General features: G+C 42.3%; 1 protein-coding gene across 3 annotated transcripts in view; it reads left to right on the plus strand.

The window, feature by feature from the left end:
- NCKAP5 (NCK associated protein 5) overlaps nt 1-19,155 on the plus strand; it is a 634,612-nt gene that overhangs the window by 407,448 nt on the left and 208,009 nt on the right. For 2 of the 3 annotated variants that reach the window (XM_050915978.1, XM_050915977.1), the window contains exon 1: nt 9,073-9,150. In XM_050915978.1, the coding sequence (XP_050771935.1) occupies nt 9,136-9,150 (15 nt within the window). In that variant the 5' untranslated portion in view covers nt 9,073-9,135. Of the gene's footprint in view, nt 1-9,059; nt 9,151-19,155 lie in introns of those variants that run through there. The other variant, XM_050915979.1, reaches the window with a different exon arrangement.

Below are 19,155 nucleotides of genomic sequence, written 5' to 3' on the forward strand. Positions count from 1 at the left end.
TCATGCAGTCCTCCTGCACTGATAGGGCACAGCTTAATGCATGGAGGCATTCAGTGGTAGAGGGAAGGAAAGAATTAAGTGAGCGCGAAGAGCAGAGGCAGGATGTGATGCTGAGGCTAATGGAGGAGCAAACAGACATGATGAAGCATCCATTGGAGCTGTAGGAAAGCCAACAAGAGCACAGATCCCACTGTATAACTGCCTACCTTCCTCCCCATGTTCCATAGCCTCCTCATCCAAATGCCCAAGAATGCAGGGGGAAGGCTCCGGGCACCCAGCCATTCCACTCCAGAGGATGGCCGAAGAAACAGAAGGCTGTCATTCAAACAGTTTGATTTTTAGTGTGGCTACAATAAGCAATGTGGCTTTTTCCTTCCCTCCTCCCCCACCCCACCTGGGCTACCTTATCTGTTATCTCATTTTTTTTAATTAATAAAGAAAGGATGCATGGTTTCAAAACAATAGTTACTTTATTTCGAAGGGGAAAGGGTGGTTGGCTTAAAGGAAATTAAAATCAACAAAGGGGGTGGGTTTGCATCAAGGAGAAACACACACAACTGTCACACTGAAGCCTGGCCAGTCATGAAACTGGTTTTCAAAGCCTCTCTGATGCGCAGCGTGCCTTGCTGTGCTCTTCTAATTGCCCTGTTGTCTGATGCAAAATGATTGTCTGCCATTGCTTTCACGGAGGGAGGGTGACTGACAACATATACCCAAAATCACCCGCGACAATGTTTTTGCCCCATCAGGCATTGGAAGCTTAACCCAGAATTCCAATGGGTGGCGGAGACTGCGGGAACTGTGGGATAGCTACCCACAGTGCACTGCTCCATAAGTCAATGCTAGCCACGGTAGTGAGGATGCACTCCGCCAGCTTAGTGTGCTTAGTGTGGACATATGCAATCGACTGTATAAAATTGATTTCTAAAAATTGACTTCTATGAAGTTGACCTAATTTTGTAGTGTAGACACCCTGTGAGCCTGAAAATGTCATGATGCATGCAGTGCGGTGTGAAAACACATGAGAACAGTTTGTTAACATTCAGGGAATTTTCACAAATAGTCATCGATGACAGACCTAGTTTTCACCTTGCACTTTTCTGTATCCACTTCATCCTTTCAAAAGTTGCTGTGTTTCACACAGCACCATCACTACTACTAATAAACACACACAGATATTTCTCTGTCCACACATAGAAATGTTCTTGGAATGGCTATGAAGCTGCATTCAAAATGAGACTAACACTTTTGGTTGGTTTAAGTGGCATAACATATCCATGAGTGAATTAAAACCTGCAGTCTCTCTCTGTGCCAAAGTGCGTTTATTTATTTAAAGTAGTTTTACCAAATTAAGGACTATGTAATATATTATTGTGTGTGTGGTGACAAAGTTCCTCCTCTACCTTGCTGGGTCCTACGATTATTGGTGGATTTGCTCGCCTCACAGATTCACCCTGTGGGTCGGGAAACAGCCCAGAGACCTTCCCCTCTGGTAGAAGCCACAGTCCAGGTCAATTCCTCCTGTGTTTGATCAGGAGTTGGGAAGTTTTGGGGGAACTCAGGCTCACCCTCTACTCCGGGTTCCAGCCCAGGCCCTGTGGACTGCAGCTGTCTACAGTGCCTCCTGGTATAGTTGTGCAACAGCTACAACTCCCTGGGCTACTCTCCCATGGCCTCCTCTCAACACCTTCTTTGTCCTCACCACCAGACCTTCCTCCTGATGTATGATCACGCTTGTACTTCTCAGTGCTCCAGCAGTATGCCTACTCACTCTCAGCTTCTCTCACACACACATGCACACACTTCCCCATTTCTGGCTCCCTTTGGCCTGGCTGGAGTGAGCCCTTTTATAGCATGAGAGAGGCCTTAATTAGAGTCAGGTGCTTACCAGCCTCACCTGACTCTTAGCAGCTTAATTGGAGTCAGGTGTTCTCATTAGCCTGGAGCAGCCCCTGCTCTAGTCACTCAGGGAACAGAAAACTGCTTATCCAGTGGCCAGTATATTTCCCTTCTACTACTCTGCTGTTCCCAACTGGCCTGGGTCTAGCACAGTGTGTGTGTGTGTGTGTATATATATATGTATATATAGAGAGAGAAATGCGCACACACACATAATCTCTGTTTAAAAATTAGAAATCTACTTTTACAGCAAGGATGTGTAGTTTATTTCAGTGTTATTGATGTTTTGAGACCTCTGACCTACTGTGTAATTGTATGTGGTGCATGGGGTAGGATAGATAAACTTAAGAGCATAAACTAAATCTGACCTGAGGACAAGCTTTCTTTGCAGGTGTATTTGTATTTATTTATAAAAAATGAGAATATGTACATTTTTCTGAAATCCAAAACACATTAAGGGGGGGGAAATAGATCCCTCCAGTATACAGGGCATTAGACTGGAGCTTACTCAGTAGAGTTTTGCCATTAACTTCAGTGGGGCCAGAATTTCACCCCTGTGATCTTGGGCAAGTTACTTTACATTGCTGTGCCTCTGCTTCCTCTCCCATCGTTGCTGTTTTATCTACTTCACTGCACTATATATAAAATAGTGCAATGCCTAGCATGATAGGACCCTAATCTCAGTTGGACATCTAGATACTACTATAATACAAATAATAAATGAATGTATCCTCCTATTACTACTTTTGAGGCAAGGAGGTGTTGGTTGGGGTGATGCAAAAGAAGTTTTAAGTGCTAGGCCAGAGTGGATACTAAGGTCTATTTTATTGTTTGGGGAATGCTGCAGGGCTGAATTATCTGCTCAGAGCCTGATATGGAATGTTCCGAGTAGTGATGCAGCAGACTCTGACCTGGCATTTCCCAGTTGGCAAGCATTAGTACTGATGAACCGAATAGAAGACAAATTGTATCTATGCACACACACGCTCTCTGTCTGTCTTTATGAGATTTATTTCCTGAAATGTTGAATGGATTTGGTGTATATGTGGACTCTGTCCCGTACGGTGCTGTAATGCACATATTTTTAGCAGCACAGTGCCCTGAAAAGAAAATGAAACTTACAGGAAAATACAAGGGTAGGGAAGGTTAATGCTTTTATCAGAAAAATTAAAATCTTTGGCATGAGCATACTTGGACTCAGTGACTAACATAAACAATTCAAAGACATTCTTAAGCATAATCTCAACTCGTGCAGCATAAATATTGATAACTTAGAAGACACAGCTACAGGCAGACCTGAATGGAGAGCAACTATCAATAAAGTTTGTGAACATGTTGAGAAAAACATCTGTGAAAAACTGGTTGAAAAAAGGGCCACGCGTCATGTGATGTTTTCAATGGGAGACATTTCTATCTGACACCTACCGTGACCTTGACCTTGACCTTGCTCCTTGCAGATTGGACTGTACAGCCACAAGAACACACACATGATGCTGTGATGTCATCATCAGACATGACTGACAACTATATAGTTCATCAATGTCACTTTGGTTCAAAATTTATATGCTATCTCCCAGATGAAGTCAGCCAGGGGAAGGCCTCACTAGAGGACTAATTCCTGGGGCAAGAGGCTATTTCTCAAACTGGATTGCGGGGAGGGCCTGGCCAAACTTTAAAATAGTGTATTAAATTTTACTGGCATATGCTTTAATTGTGCAGAATAATGTAGATTATAATATAACAATGAACTTTTGTTAAGGCTCTCATAAATTAGAAGCACTGAATGCTGATTTAATGAGGAAGCAGATTAAATTATTGTGGTACAGCATGTTTGGTCAAGCAGTTCCTCCTAAAATGGAAGACCGGGATTCAAATAAAAAAGGAATGCTGGCAATAGCAGTCTGTAAACCACAGTGGCAGTGCCTGACAAACTTTGCGATAGCTGAATCTAAGAGCATTTGACTTGCCTTTTTGGCAAATGTCTGTTTATTCTTTCTCCTTGTTGTACTCTTCCACGATACCTCATTAAAGGGAAATTAGGACCTTTGGAAATCTAAAGTAAATTTCATTGTACATGCTGCATCATCATTATCATCACAGATAATCAAGCTTGTCTTTATACATTTCTTTAATATCAACAAACAAACAAAAAAACTATATTTAACCTCCAGTTAGAACAACTCTGCCTGTCGTCTGGGTGAGTTTGTCACACTCTGTATTTTGTTCTGCCAGTATAAACTGGAGTTTTGCTAAGAGTATCTGATCACTATACTCCATATAGAACAGTGTACAGCCAATCCCTACAAAGTTCTTAAACAAAATGAGTTTCTGCTTTATACACATGCAGAAGCAATCCAGGACAGTCAACCTAATTGTCTGTGCCCAGAAAATAGGCTAAGAGAAGCTATCATGCAATAAATGACTTCTATTATAGTGCTTTTCACAATTCTTTTTCATAGGTGGTTTGATTTTTTGCACCTACATTGTTTTTCCTTCATATTATTGTCCTTGATCCTGCTCACACAGAATTCAATGACAAAACTCTCATTAACTTTAGTGAGAGGTGGATCTGTTCCTCATTTTCTTTTCTGATTTGAGTCCGTTTATTTATTTACATGGGCTTTTCATAATATTATAAATATATATCAGTAGAAAGAGACCCTGTTATATTAATAACTTTAAAAATTAGGGGTTCACATTTTAGGAATTAAAATATTTGTCTTCTTTTATGGATTATATTCTGAAGCAAAAGGATCTGGCCTCCTGAGTAAAAAGGCTCTGATTAAGGTCAGCCGATGAGCAAAAATGGTTCCAGTCTGCCACTGAAAAACTATGTACTACTGTCTGCACTGGAGATTAGAGCTGGCTTATTCTTATTCACATTTGGTCAACAGATGGTCCAACTATTGTGTGTGCATTCTGGCAATGCAAAAACATTCACATCAACTAAAAAAATATAATAAAAATAAGGGAAATGTCACTGGGCATCTGACTAGGATGAATGCCTTACAATGTCTGCTTCTCAGGAAGTAGGATGTTGCTGGCTGACTATAAAAGAGAGAACTAAGCAAGCAAGAATGTTGTTATTAGATTAGTAACTACTGATTCTGATTAGACTGAAAGACTCGAATGATAACCAGGTGCACAAAGGTTATGTAAAGATGGTATTGTTGCCCCTTGTCCAGTGTGGGTAGCTAACATTTGGGGCCTTACTGGGTTGTTTCCATTAGTGAGTCAGGTATTTCTTTGGTGCAGTCCTCTTTATTTACGAAGAAGGTTCACAAAGTCCTGTTTCTGTGAACTTAGTAGGAACAAACAGAAGCAGGTTGTTTCCTTACTCACAGTCTCCAAGCTTGCTTTTCGAGCCAGTCTTTTACTCCAATGAGCTCTGTCTACTCCCTGCAAGGTCACACTCATGACAGCTTCTCTAGCTCTCTGGTTGTTTCTGCTTCTGACACACCCAGACAAACACATTTGCAACCAAACAAAGCCCTAGCCCCTACACTAGCAATCAGTCCCTGTGAATCCCCTTTACCCACATGGCTTGATTTTTGATTAGCCCTGCATGTGGCCTAGTGCCTTGGACAGTGGCTTCCATTATCTAAAGCTATCTTACTCAATAAAGGAGCCCAACTGCTTCTTCCAGTCAGCCTGAATTAAGAGTAGCTAGCATGCCCATCAGCTTTAACAAGCTCTGTGATTGCAGATCGATCAAAGGCATGCTTGATGGAAGCCATTCATACCTACCAGCATAATAGCACAAACATTCTTTCTTTTTTAATGTCTGCACTGAGATTGACCAAACTCTCATGATGTTATAATGGCAGATTGTGGCCAGCAGTGCATGGAATGTAAGTGGGGAAAAGGTTACCAAGCAGTGCACTTGTGCCTCTATAGCAGAACGAGCCAGGATCTCAGTCTTCGCACTCTACCTCCCTCCACACTAGCTAGCATTGCTGTACTAGGAGGGAGCACATACTGCACCCGTTCATAGAACTGTGTCTGAATTAGGGTATGTCTACAATACCGGATTATTCCGATTTTACATAAACCAGTTTTGTAAAACAGATTGTATAAAGTCGAGTGCACGCGGCCATACTAAGCACATTAATTTGGTGGTGTGCGTCCATGGTCCGAGGCTAGCAACAATTTCTGGAGCGTTGTACTGTAGGTAGCTATCCCGTAGCTATCCCATAGTTCCCGCAGTCTCCCCCGCCCATTGGAATGCTGGGTTGAGATCCCAATGCATGATGGTGCAAAAACAGTGTCGTGGGTGAGTCTGGGTAAATGTCGTCACTCATTCCTTCCTCTGTGAAAGCAACGGCAGACAATCATTTTGTGCCCTTTTTCCCTGGATTGCCCTGGCAGACACCATAGCATGGCAACCATGGAGTCCGTTGAGCTTTTTTTTACTGTCACCATATGTGTACTGGATGTTGCTAACAGACGCGGTACTGCAGTGCTACACAGCAGCATTCATTTGCCTTTGCAAGATAGCAGAAATGGTTATCAGTTGTTCCGTACTGTCTGCCATGCCATTGTAAATTGGCGATGAGATGACGGTTATCAGTCATTCTGTACCGTCTGCTGCTGTCATGGGTGACCCTGGCTGAGATCGGCCGGGGGTGCAAAGACAAAAATGGGAATGACTCCCTGAGTCAATCCCTCCTTTATGGTATCTAAAAATAGAGTCAGTCCTGCCTAGAATATGGGGCAAGTGTACTAGAGAACCAGTGTATCAGAGAGCACAGCTGCTCCGTGGCAGATCCTGCAAAAATGATGAGCTGCATGCCATTCACAGGGGGTACCCCTGCAACAACCCCACCTGTTGCTTCCTTCCTCCCCCAACCTTCCTGGGCTACCATGGCAGTGTCCCCCCCATTTGTGTCATGAAGTTATAAAGAATGCAGGAATAAGAAACACTGACTTGTTAGTGAGATGAAATGGGGGGGAGGCCGCCTCCCGGTGCTATGACAGTCCAGGCAGGACATTAAGCGGTGCGGAGGAGAGGAGCCCAGCATCCCGCTGCTATGATAGTCCAGGCAGTACAGAATCTTTTCTTTACATATGAAAGAGAGGGAGCTGATGGAGCTCAGCCCCCAGTTGCTATGATGAAGACGGTTACCAGCCATTCTGTACCATCTACTGGGAATGACCGGCAGTCATTTCTATTTTTACCCAGGCGCCCCCGGCCGACCTCACCTGAGGCCAGCCAGGAGCACTCACAGGCTGATGATGACGACGGATAGCAGTCATATTGTACCATCTGCCACCGGGGAGGGGAGGGGAGGGGAGGGGAAAGGATGCTGCTGTTCACTGCCGCAGCATCGCGTCTGCCAGCAGCATGCAGTAGACATAGGGTGACATATAAAAAAGTCAAGATACGATTTTTTTCCCTTTTCTTTCATGGAGGGGGAGGGGAGTAAATTAACGAGCTATATCCTGAACCACCCCAGACAATGTGTTTGACCCTACAGGCATTGGGAGCTCAGCCAAGAATGCAAATAGTTTTCGGAGACTGCTGTGGACTGTGGGATAGCTGGAGTCCTCAGTACCACCTCCCTCCCTCCATGAGCGTCCATTTGATTCTTTGGCTTTTCGTTACGCTTGTCATGCAGCACTGTGCTATAGACTCTGTATCATAGCCTGGAGATTTTTTCAAATGCTTTGGCATTTCGTCTTCTGTAACAGAGCTCTGATAGAACAGATTTGTCTCCCCGTACAGCGATCAGATCCAGTATCTCCCATACGATCCATGCTGGAGCTCTTTTTGGATTTGGGACTGCATCGCCACCCGTGCTGATCAGAGCTCCACGCTGGGCAAACAGGAAATGAAATTCAAAAGTTCGTGAGGCTTTTCTGTCTACCTGGCCAGTGCCTCTGAGTTCAGATTGCTTTCCAGAGCGGTCACAATGGTGCACTGTGGGATACCGCCCGGAGGCCAATACCGTCGATTTGCGGCCACACTAACCCTAATCCGATATGGTAATAATGATTTCAAGCTACTCCTCTCATCGGGGAGGAGTAGAGAAACCGGTTTAAAGCGCCCTTTATATTGATATAAAGGGCCTCGTTGTGTGGACGGGTGCAGTATTAAATCGGTTTAACACTGCTAAAATCGGTTTAAACACGTAATGTAGACCAGGCCTTCGTCTCTCCACATTCTGGCTGAGTTGGCTAGACCTTCTTCAGGCACTCCTGCTGCAGCGCAGCCCATCCTCAACCCTCAGTGCCAGGAGGAAATCAAGTTGGCTTTTACTTCATTACAAAACACCTCAAAACCTTCATGGTTAACTAGTTTGCTCCCCACTCCTATATTGGGATCTCTTCACTACATTAGTGGTATATTATGAGGGACAGCTCACCTCAACCCCTTTTTGCAGCTGGACCATAAAGGATTCTGCTCCCACTGCTACTGCTTTCACATTAAACTTTTAATTTGTGGGCCACAGATTGTAGTGGGCTGAAGTGAAGAGGGGAAGAAACAGAGCAGTAAGGTATGCCCACTTTCTCAATCCTTTAGAAGGCGAGTCATCAACACACTTGTAAATGCTACTGACACATTTTCACAGAGTTCTAGTTGTGAAACTGTTTTCTTTGAATGTAAACCAAACATACATGGAGTGGGAAAATTATAAGAAATTTTATTTCAGTTATCCTGGAACATATCTAGGGAATAAAGGAGTCAATGCCAGGAATTTTCTTTGGGGATGAACTCTCCACATTATACACAGCTGACTAGAAATGCAACAGTGCTCAAAAGAAGTTGTGGTATTACACTTTTCTGGAAAATTATGAATGTTTTTTTAGATGGCATTAATTTTATTATTCTGCTGCTGCTACAACACTGACATCAAGAAGATGCCTGCAAGCTGCATATGTTGTCTGATGTTTATTAAACTCCCTTTGTAGCTCACATAAAAAGGAAGCTCTCACTACCCTACACATGTAAAATGTAATGAAGCCCTTTAAATGTGTTAACCATAGGCTCCAGTATAGAAGGGAAGAAAGTTCCAAGACCAGGATATCCTATGAATATTAATTTGCTAATAGCCAGTAGAATGATGTATTTTGTCCTTTAAATGACCCTAACACTACATATCTTATCCACATGCAGAGATTTCTGACCTTTAAAATGTTTTTGTATTTTCATTCTCCAGGATGGAGGAGACGGTGAGAAATCTACTGCAGAATCAAGGATCTCCAGACCAGAACAGAGAGGGAACAGTTAATATCATGAAGGTGTATCAGGTATTGGTAGCTTTTCTGTTGTTTACATATTTAAAAAATCTAACCAATGCTCTATATTTCCAACATCCATGTCCAAGTATTTTTGTTCTATCTTTATGAGTTATGAATGCTGGTAATCTATTATTATTAAATAATTCAGCATACCTGGTTCCTCCTTACTTTCTCTGTGTATTCTCCCCCTAGTGCTTAAGGTTTTCCATTTCTATAATTACCTTTTTATCTTCTTGCTCCTTCCCAAGAAACTCTTTGCTTTATTATTTTGATTGTTGCATCTACTTTTCAGAAGGGAAACATGAACCAAATGTTAAGCCTTATTAAAACATGAAATTTATGGTAAAATATTCCAAAGCACCTGAGTCACAAGATTTTACCAGAAAACTGTCACAGCAATGTTCTGTCAACCCATATTTTCAGAGGTAATAGAACCTTGTATAAAACTGCAAAAATTTGTCTGACTTGCATAGTAGGTGTGCTTTGTCACTTGAACCTGGGATATAGGGAAGGTGAGCGTCCCTCTGAACAAAGAGTACTAGGGGCTAGAACAGAGTTGTTTCTGGAGAGAAAAGCTGAGGGAGAACCAAGCTGAGGGAGGAAGCTTATATTGTGGTTTATGATTTATTAGAATTTTACTTTACCCAAGAAGAGCATGAGATTTGAGCTAATGGAGGGTCTTTACATTCCGTTGACGATGTTGAGATATATTCTGCCCATTTACACTGACATTCTGAAAATTCACTTATTTAAATATTTAATAAAGACAGTCCCAATTATTCCAAAAGTTGCATTTCCTTGGTCAGACAGAGAAGGCTTCAGTGCGTATTCATACCTTTACTAACAATCCTACAAGAAATAAAATATTGAAACATGACCTACTTTGCAGTTCTCCAGATAATGAGGCACTTGTGAAAAACATTGTATAGATACTTTCATGTCCCTTCTTACAACCAGAGCACGAGGACAGAGTAAAATGCAAAGCCAAATAACAGTCACACTTGATCAGAGGCTGCAGAATTGTAGGCAGTTAAGACTTAAATCTAAGGTTATGTATATGTTCAAGTAACTGACATGGAAATAAATGTTAAGGTGATTCATTGTGTGATTTAGTTGTTTAGGTACATGACTAAGAGTCACAACTGTCATGGATTTTATTTTTGGATAGATGCTGCTATCATGTCTGATCTTGGACAAGCCACTTAATGTCTCTGTTAACCTGTCTGGGCTTTAGTTTCCCTGTCTGTAAACTGGAGATACTAATAGTAGCTAACCTCACACAGTGCTCTTCTGCTGCTTAAATAATTTAACACTGGTATTCTTCTATGGGAAGTCCTGTATAATTGCAACATGCATTTTATTGTTCCATTTATTTATTATACAAAAAATATGCTCAAAGCATTTTCTTCTTTACTGAAAGAATGGCCAGCCTACTGCATCGTATGACAGCGATGAACAGAGGGAATGAAAAATGAGGAAAATTGTTTTTGAACATTTTACTTATTTTGAATTGCTTTTCAATTCAGCCATGTCCACACCCCTTTTTGCCCACTTCTCTGCAAGCTCTCACAAAAATTAGTTTTTGTTTGCTCAGATTTTGAGGAATGGCTTTTTTCTCATTTGAATGCCTGTATTCATATGCCAGCAAGGGCATTCACACATTAATGTGGATGTTTGCTGTTTAGGCCAGAAGTGTCGGCTCTATGTATATAGTGTTTGTCATCCAATCAGGGAAAACAAACAATACCATGTGACTTAGGTGACCAGTCATAACAATCAACAGCCAATAGCTGAAGGCATCACCATAGCAAATAGTTTGCAGAGAACATACTGTCCTAAAAACTCACAAGGTGTTTGGATACTCACTAATAATAAATATATTATTAAAATCCAATTCTGCACATAAATCATAAAGAGATATTGGCTACATTTTTCATGAATTATATTACAAATACTTTATTCACTTATATGCAAGGCATTATAAATAATATCTGTCATTTTATGATATATTAGCATATTTCACTGTTGAGAGTAGCATCTGAAGTAAAACCCTAGCAGTTACACTTTACACTTTGATATACATCCTCCTTTCAATGCAGTATGACAACATTGTTTCCCATTTACAGCTCAATTCCAAATCTGGGATAAAAAGTATGAAAAGCATATTTATGATATAGCATAGTACTTGCTGTCACACTATCTGGACTGGCTCATGACTGTGAGTGCCTACCTCTGGGCAGACTATTAGAAAACAGGGCAGACACTCTAAACTGGTAGTGTGTTCTGTAATAAGATTTCACAAAGCCAGTGACAAATGTGAACTCCAGTCTTACCTTGGAGTCACAGACAGACCCCTTAGACTCTTCGGTTTATCTTGCCACCCAGACAAACTGGACTTTGTGATAAATGGTCACTCGAACTGAAAATCACACCACATCAGATTGCTCCCGGTCCCAAAAGACCAGTCACTTTCCCCATATCCATTGGTACTCTAGATCTTACACCAAAGACAATGCTGGCAACCAGTTCTATAGGAAACTAACCAAATCTTTATTAGCTAAGAAAAGGAAATGAGTTATTGAAACCTTAAAGCAGGTAAAATATATGCACAGGTGAGTCACAGTTTGTAAATTTAAGTGGTAGCAGTGATGTAATAAACTGTCAGTTTGTCAAAAGTCTTTTCAGGCTACCCAGTTTGTCTCTGGGGATCTCCGCTTTGCATCTGTACACTTCCCTGTAAGAGCCAAATGGTCCAGAGATGAAGGATCTTTCCTTGAAATCCATATTTACAGCTGCTTCTCACAGAAAACAAGCTGACAGTGTCAATACCTACATAGGCTTTTCCTTTGATCACAGAGAGTAAGGAATTCATTTTGAGTTTTTGACCTGCAAGCATACCACACTATGACCATTTGCTTTGAAATTAACTTTCTCTGTTAGAGTTCTTCATTTGCATTCTACAAGCTTTCTTCTCCTTTGATGGGTTATTTAGTTACAGGGATATGCACAATATAAATGTTTGCTATTACATTATAAGAGGATACATATAAGTAAAACAATGCAAGTAACTTTTCATTAGTTTTCATTAACTTTAAACACCAAATACACTCTGATACATTTCAGGGTACGTCTGCACTACCGGATTATTCCGATTTTACATAAACCGGTTTTGTAAAACAGATTGTATAAAGTTGAGTGCACGTGGCCACACTTAGCACATTAATTCGGTGGTGTGTGTCCATGGTCCGAGGCTAGCGTCGATTTCTGGAGCATTGCACTGTGGGTAGCTATCCCGTAGCTATCCCATAGTTCCCGCAGTCCCCCCGCCCATTGGAATGCTGGGTTGAGACCCCAATGCATGATGGTGCAAAAACAGTGTCGTGAGTGAGTCTGGGTAAATGTCATCACTCATTCCTTCCTCCGTGAAAGCAACGGCAGACAATCATTTCAGGTCCTTTTTCCCTGGATTGCCCTGGCAGATGACATAGCACGGCAACCATAGAGCTCATTCAGCTTTTTTTTTACTGTCACCGTATGTGTACTAGATGCCACTAACAGAGGCGTTACTGCAGTGCTACACAGCAGCATTCGTTTGCTTTTGCATGATAGCAGAGACAATTATCAGTCGTTCTGTACTGTCTGCTGCCATTGTAAATTGGCAGTAAGATGACGGTTATCTGTCGTTCTGTACTGTCTGCTGCTATCATGGGTGCCCCTGGCTGAGGTCGGCTGGGGGCGCAAAGGCAAAACTGGGAATGTCTCCCTGAATCAATCCCTCCTTTATGGTTTCTAAAAATAGAGTCAGCCCTGCCTAGAATATGGGGCAAGTGTACTAGAGAACCAGTGTATCAGAGAGCACAGCTGCTCCGTTTCAGATCCTGTAAAAATGATGAGCTGCATGCCATTCACGGGGCGTACCCCTGCAACAACTCCAACCATTGCTTCCCTCCTCCCCCAACCTTCCTGGGCTACCATGGCAGTGTCCCCCCCCATTTGTGTCATGAAGTTATAAAGAATGCAGGAATAAGAAACACTGACTTGTTAGTGAGATAAAATGAGGGGGAGGCCGCCTCCCGGTGCTATGACAGTCCAGGCAGGACATTAAGCGGTGCGGGGGAGAGGAGCCCAGCATCCCGCTGCTATGATAGTCCAGGCAGTACAGAATCTTTTCTGTACAAAGGAAAGGGAGGAGGCTGATGGAGCTCAGCTCCCAGTTGCTATGATGAGGATGGTTACCAGTCGTTCTGTACCAACCACTGGGAATGACCAGGAATCATTCCTATTTTTACCCAGGCGCCCCCAGCCAGCCTCACCTGAGGCCAGCCAGGAGCACTCACGGGCTGATGGTGACGATGGATGTCAGTCATATTGTACCGTCTGCCACCTGGAAGGGGAGAGGAGCGGATACTGCTCTTCACTGCTGCAACATCGCGTCTACCACCAGCATTCAGTAGACATAGCGTGACATTGAAAAAAGTCAAGAAACGATTTCTTTCCCTTTTCTTTCACGTGATGGGAGGAGGGAGTAAATTGACAAGCTGTACCCTGAACCACGCCGGACAATGTGTTTGAACCTACAGGCACTGGGAGCTCAGCCAAGAATGCAAATAGTTTTCGGAGACTGCTGTGGACTGTGGGATAGCTGGAGTCCTCAGTACCCCCTCCCTCCCTCCATGAGCATCCATTTGATTCTTTGGTTTCCGTTACGCTTGTCACGCAGCACTGTGTATCCTGGAGATTTTTTTCCAACACTTTGGCATTTCGTCTTCTGTAACGGAGCTCTGATGGAACAGATTTGTCTCCCCATACAGGGATCAGATCCAGTATCTCCCGTACGGTCCATGCTGGAGCTCTTTTTGGATTTGGGACTGCATCGCCTCCCGTGCTGATCAGAGCTCCACGCTGGGCAAACAGGAAATGTAATTCAAAAGTTCGCGGGGCTTTTCCTGTTTACCTGGCCACTGCATCCGAGTTCAGATTGCTGTCCAGAGTGGTCACAGTGGTGCACTGTGGGATACTGTCCGGAGGCCAATACCGTCGATTTGTGGCCACACTAACCCTAATCCGATATGGTAATACCGATTTTAGCACTACTCCTGTCGGGGAGGAGTACAGAAACCGATTTAAAGAGCCCTTTATATCGATATAAAGGGCCTTGTAGTGTGGACGGGTGCGCCGTTAAATCGGTTTAATGCTGCTAAAATTGGTTTAAATGCGTAGTGTAGACCAGGCCTAACACTCACTTTCATCTATACACCTCTACCTTGATATAAAGTGACTCGATATAACACAAATTTGGATATAGCGCAGTAAAGCAGTGCTCCAGGGGTGTGGGCAGGGCTGCGCACTCTGGTGGATCAAAGCAAGTTTGATATAACGCGGTTTCACCTATAACACACTAAGATTTTTTGGTCTCGAAGACATCGTTATATCAAGTTAGAGGTGTACTAATGCACAAGTGAATTGGCCTGGGGCTTGAGCATGAGCTAACATGTGGTCTGCCAGTTTCACACTTACTGTACATTCCAAATAAACTGGGAAAAAGTGTTAGTTTGAAACATGCTTTAGAGAATAATGAAGATTTAGTGATACCGAAATGTTTTATGAATTTGTGTCAGTTTTGCCAAATTGTTTAAGTTGTGGGGGGAGAGAGGAGGGACAAAAATTCCAAAAGAGTTGCAACATTTCATTTAGACATTTATGAAAAAAAGTTTCAATTTCTAAAATTTGAAATGACTTTTAATTTCAATTCTGTTTAATTCCTTCAAATTTATTTTTTTAAATGTAGAAAGAGCTCAAAATTTAATTGAATTATTTCCTTTTTGTTCTAACAAAATAATTTGTTCAACGTGAAATTATTTTTGCCCCCATTTTTTGGAATTGGTAGTAAACTAAAAATTCTGTTATTTACATAGCTTTAATTCCTAATGCTTTATTGAGTGCAGTTTTCCAATGTATAAGTACGGTTGGTACTATTTTTCTAAAGTAGAACACACCTCTTAAGTTTAATTATCAGTTATCCAGAATTTTTTTTGCACAATACAGTCCTATATTTTGGAACAAATCAGAAAATATAGGACTGAGGGAGATTTCTAGAGTGGGTCTTTAACATGAATTATTGATACTGTGTCCTATATTCCCTGACACTATGGTAAGCTAGTTTCATTGTGTGCAGCATGTTCAAATTAATATTTGAGTAGTCTGAAAACACTGTGCACTAAACACTTTTGATCTATTGACTGTTGGACACATTTGTTTTTTGCAAACCGAGTGATTGTTCAGGAACATACAAAACTGAGTATTTATTACAATACCAGTATGCCTGACTCCAGAATAAATATTGCTGTTAATTAATTTCAGATCATAGAATCAGAGAAACGTAGGGATGGAAGGGACTTTGAGAAGTCATCAAGTCCAGCTCCCTGAGCTGAGGCAGGACCCAATAACCCTAAAGCATCCATGACAGGTGTTTTTCCAATGGGTTCTTAAAAATCTCCAATGATGGGGATTCCGCAGCCTTCCTTGAAGTCTATTCCAGAAGCTACCCTCATAGCTGGAAAGTTTTTCCTAATATCTAACCTAAATCTGCCTTGCTGCAGATTAAGCCCATTACTTTTTGTCCTACTTTCAGTGGACGTGGAGAACAATTGATCGTGCTCTTCTTTATAACAGTCCTTAACATATTTGGTAACATAGTTATCAGCCCCCCGCCACCTCCCAATCTTCTTTTCTCAAGACAGGTCAGGTTTTCTAAACCTTTTAGCATTTTTGTTGCTCTCCTCTGGATTCCCCAGTTTATCCACATCTTTTCTAAAGTGTGGCACCCACAATTGGATGCAGTATTCCAGCTGAGACCTCACCAGTGCAGAATAGAGTAGGACAATTACCTCCCATGACTTACATGAAACTGTGACGTTGCACTCTATATGATTTTATGAAAATATGCTAATGTAACTTGAATATGCTTCATGCAAAAAGTCTCTTATCATTACAAAGCTTATAATCTACTGAGTGTGGTCATCCTATTTGTATAAATATACCACTCTTGTACCTAGAAATATGAAATATAACTGTGAGGGTCTATTGTAATTATGGAAAGTGTGGACCATTAATGGTGGTTTGGAATCTTGATGACTCCCATTAACCAGGACAATTGACTACAGATGGCTGTGTTTTACCTGTAAGTCTTCCTGTATGTGTGTGCTGGCAAATGGGTAATGAAGTCTTACGGTGACATGTGATCATGTGCGTGATCACATGTGAACTGGAATCCATCTTTAACCAGGTGCTTTTCCACTGGGGGGAGGAACCTAGAAGGACAAAGGATTCCCGCCTTATGCAAAAGATATATAAATGGGTGGAATGGAGAAAAGAAGGAGCCATCATGAGGAATCCCCTAGCTGCCACCTGAGCTGGAACAAGGGCTATACAAGGGGAAAGGGCTGGCCAGACTAGGAAGGTGTCCAGTCTGTGAAAAAAACTTATTGAAACATCTCTCAGGGTGAGATTTTATCTGTACTCAATTGTATTATTGTATTAGGCTTAGATTTGCATGTTTTATTTTATTTTGCTTGGTAATTCACTTTGTTCTGTCTGTTACTACTTGGAACCACTTAAATCCTACTTTCTGTATTTAATAAAATCACTTTTTACTTGTTAATTAACTCAGAGTATGTATTAATACGGGGGGGGGGGGCAAACAGCTGTGCATACCCCTCTATCAGTGTTATAGAGGGCGAACAATTTATGAGTTTACCCTGTATAAGCTTTATACAGAGAAAAATGGATTTATTTGGGGATTAGACCCCATTGGGAGCTGGGTTTCTGAGTGATAAAGACAGGAACACTTCTGTGGGCTGCTTCTGGTTAAGTTTGCAGCTTTGGGGCACGTGGACATGCTTCAGACCCTGGGTCTGTGTTAGAGCAGACTGGCATGTCTGGCTCAGCAAGACAGGGTGCTGAAGTCCTAAGATGGCAGGGAAAGCAGGGGCAGAAGTAGTCTTGGCATATCAGTTGGCAGTTCCCAAGGGGGTTTCTGTGATCCAGCCTATCACACTAGGCAAATGGGAAATAGAAAGACTGAAAAAGCTACATGTCCACCTGCTTTGGGCCCCAGCCATGCAAACTCTTTCACATATGAGTAACTTAGTGCAAAGTAATCCCACTGACTTCAATAGGACTATCCGCATCTTAAAATGTCTGCAGAATCAGGGCCTTGGTAAGTTACTTAGTGAACAGATAACATGTATTGTACCCAAATCTGTCTGTTACTACTTGGAACCACTTAAATCCTACTTTCTGTATTTAATAAAGTCACTTTTTACTTACTCATCCAGAGTATGTATTAATACCTGGGGTTGAGGGGAGACAGCTGTGCATATCTCTCTATCAGTGTTGATGATTCAGCCCTCTGTCATGCCAGTTCCCATTTAGGGGAATAAATCAGAGCTGGCTGGAGATAACCTGGTCCTAACAGGCAGAGATGACTGCCACCCAATTAGCCTGGGGCTGTATAAAAGCCTTAGTGGAAGGAAGCCAAGGAGAGAGTGGAAGCAGAGAGATAGCTCCTTCCACCGGCCTGCCTACCTGCCTGCAGACGGTGAAGGGCCAAATGTACATGGTAAAACAGTGGTGGGAACAAGGCTATGAATAAACTGCACCAGTGTTTACTAACCCCAGTGTCTCAGAGTGACTTTGTGGACCTAGCAGAAGCAGGAACCCAGGGGGCCCTGCTGTGCCCTGCTACAAGACCCCAGGACAATCCTGGAGGGCTGGCAACCCTACTCTGAGAGTCTGCCAGCTCTCCTGAACTCCTTTACCCCTTAAATTTTCTGCCCTGTGACTTTACCTACCAGTTCTCTGAGTTGTTTAAAGCCTGATTTTTTGAAGTCCGTTGTCCTTATTCTGCTGCTCTCATTCCTTCCTTTCCTTGGAATATGATGTTACGGGTTCGGTCACAGACACCCCCTTGGGACCATCACCTGATGTGCTGGAATTATCTCTGAGCCCGTTTTCCTTGCCGCTTGGGACTCCAGAATCCTGCCTTGTTGAGCCAAAAACACTAGCCTGCTGTAACACAGACCCAGGTCTGGTCGACGTCCCCAAAGCTGCAGACTTTAACCAAAAACTGCTTAGCTGGTCACTTGTCTCCAGCACCCAAACACCCAGTTTCCAATGGGATCTAAACCCCAAATAAATCCGTTTTACTCTGTGTAAAGCTTATGCAGGGTAAACTCACAAATTGTCATCCCTCTATAACACTGATCGAGAGAGATGCACAGCTGTTTGCTCCCCGAGATATTAATCACTTACTCTGGGTTTACTAATAAACAAAAGTGGTTTTATTAGGTATAAAAAGCAGGATTTAAGTGGTTTCAAGTAATAACAGACAGAATAAAGTAAGTCACCAAGCAAAACAAAGCAAAATCATGCAAATCTAAGCCTAATATATTAAGAAACTGGTTTACAGGTAACATCTCACCCTCACCCTGACGCTATGTTCCAATAAGCTTCTTTCACAGACTAGACGACTCCTAGTCTGAGCCCAATCCTTTCCCGCTGGTATAGTCCTTGTTAGTTCCAGCAGACATCTTAGATGGAAATTAGGGGTGTTCTTATGACTCGCAGCCCCCTTTGTTCTTTTCCACCCTCTTTTATAGCTTTGGCACAAGGCGGGAATCTTTTGTCTCTCTGGGTCCCCACTCCTCCTCCTAAATGAAAAAGTGTCAGATTAAGATGGATTGGGTCACATGATCCCATGTCCTGTGGGACCCCAGCCTCCATTCTTCCTGGGCTGGCTTACAGGTACACAGGAAGGCTCACAGGTAAATCAACCATTTGCAACCAATTGTCCTAGTCAGTGGGAGCCATCAAGATTCTAAACCACCATTAATGGTCCACACTTTGCATAATTACAATAGGACCTCAGAGTTACAGTTCATATTTCTAGCTTCAAATACAAGAATAATACATGCACACAAATAGGATGAACACACCGAGTGGATTATAAGCTTT

This window comes from Gopherus flavomarginatus, chromosome 10, assembly GCF_025201925.1.
Source record: "Gopherus flavomarginatus isolate rGopFla2 chromosome 10, rGopFla2.mat.asm, whole genome shotgun sequence".
Lineage (NCBI taxonomy): Eukaryota > Metazoa > Chordata > Testudines > Testudinidae > Gopherus > Gopherus flavomarginatus.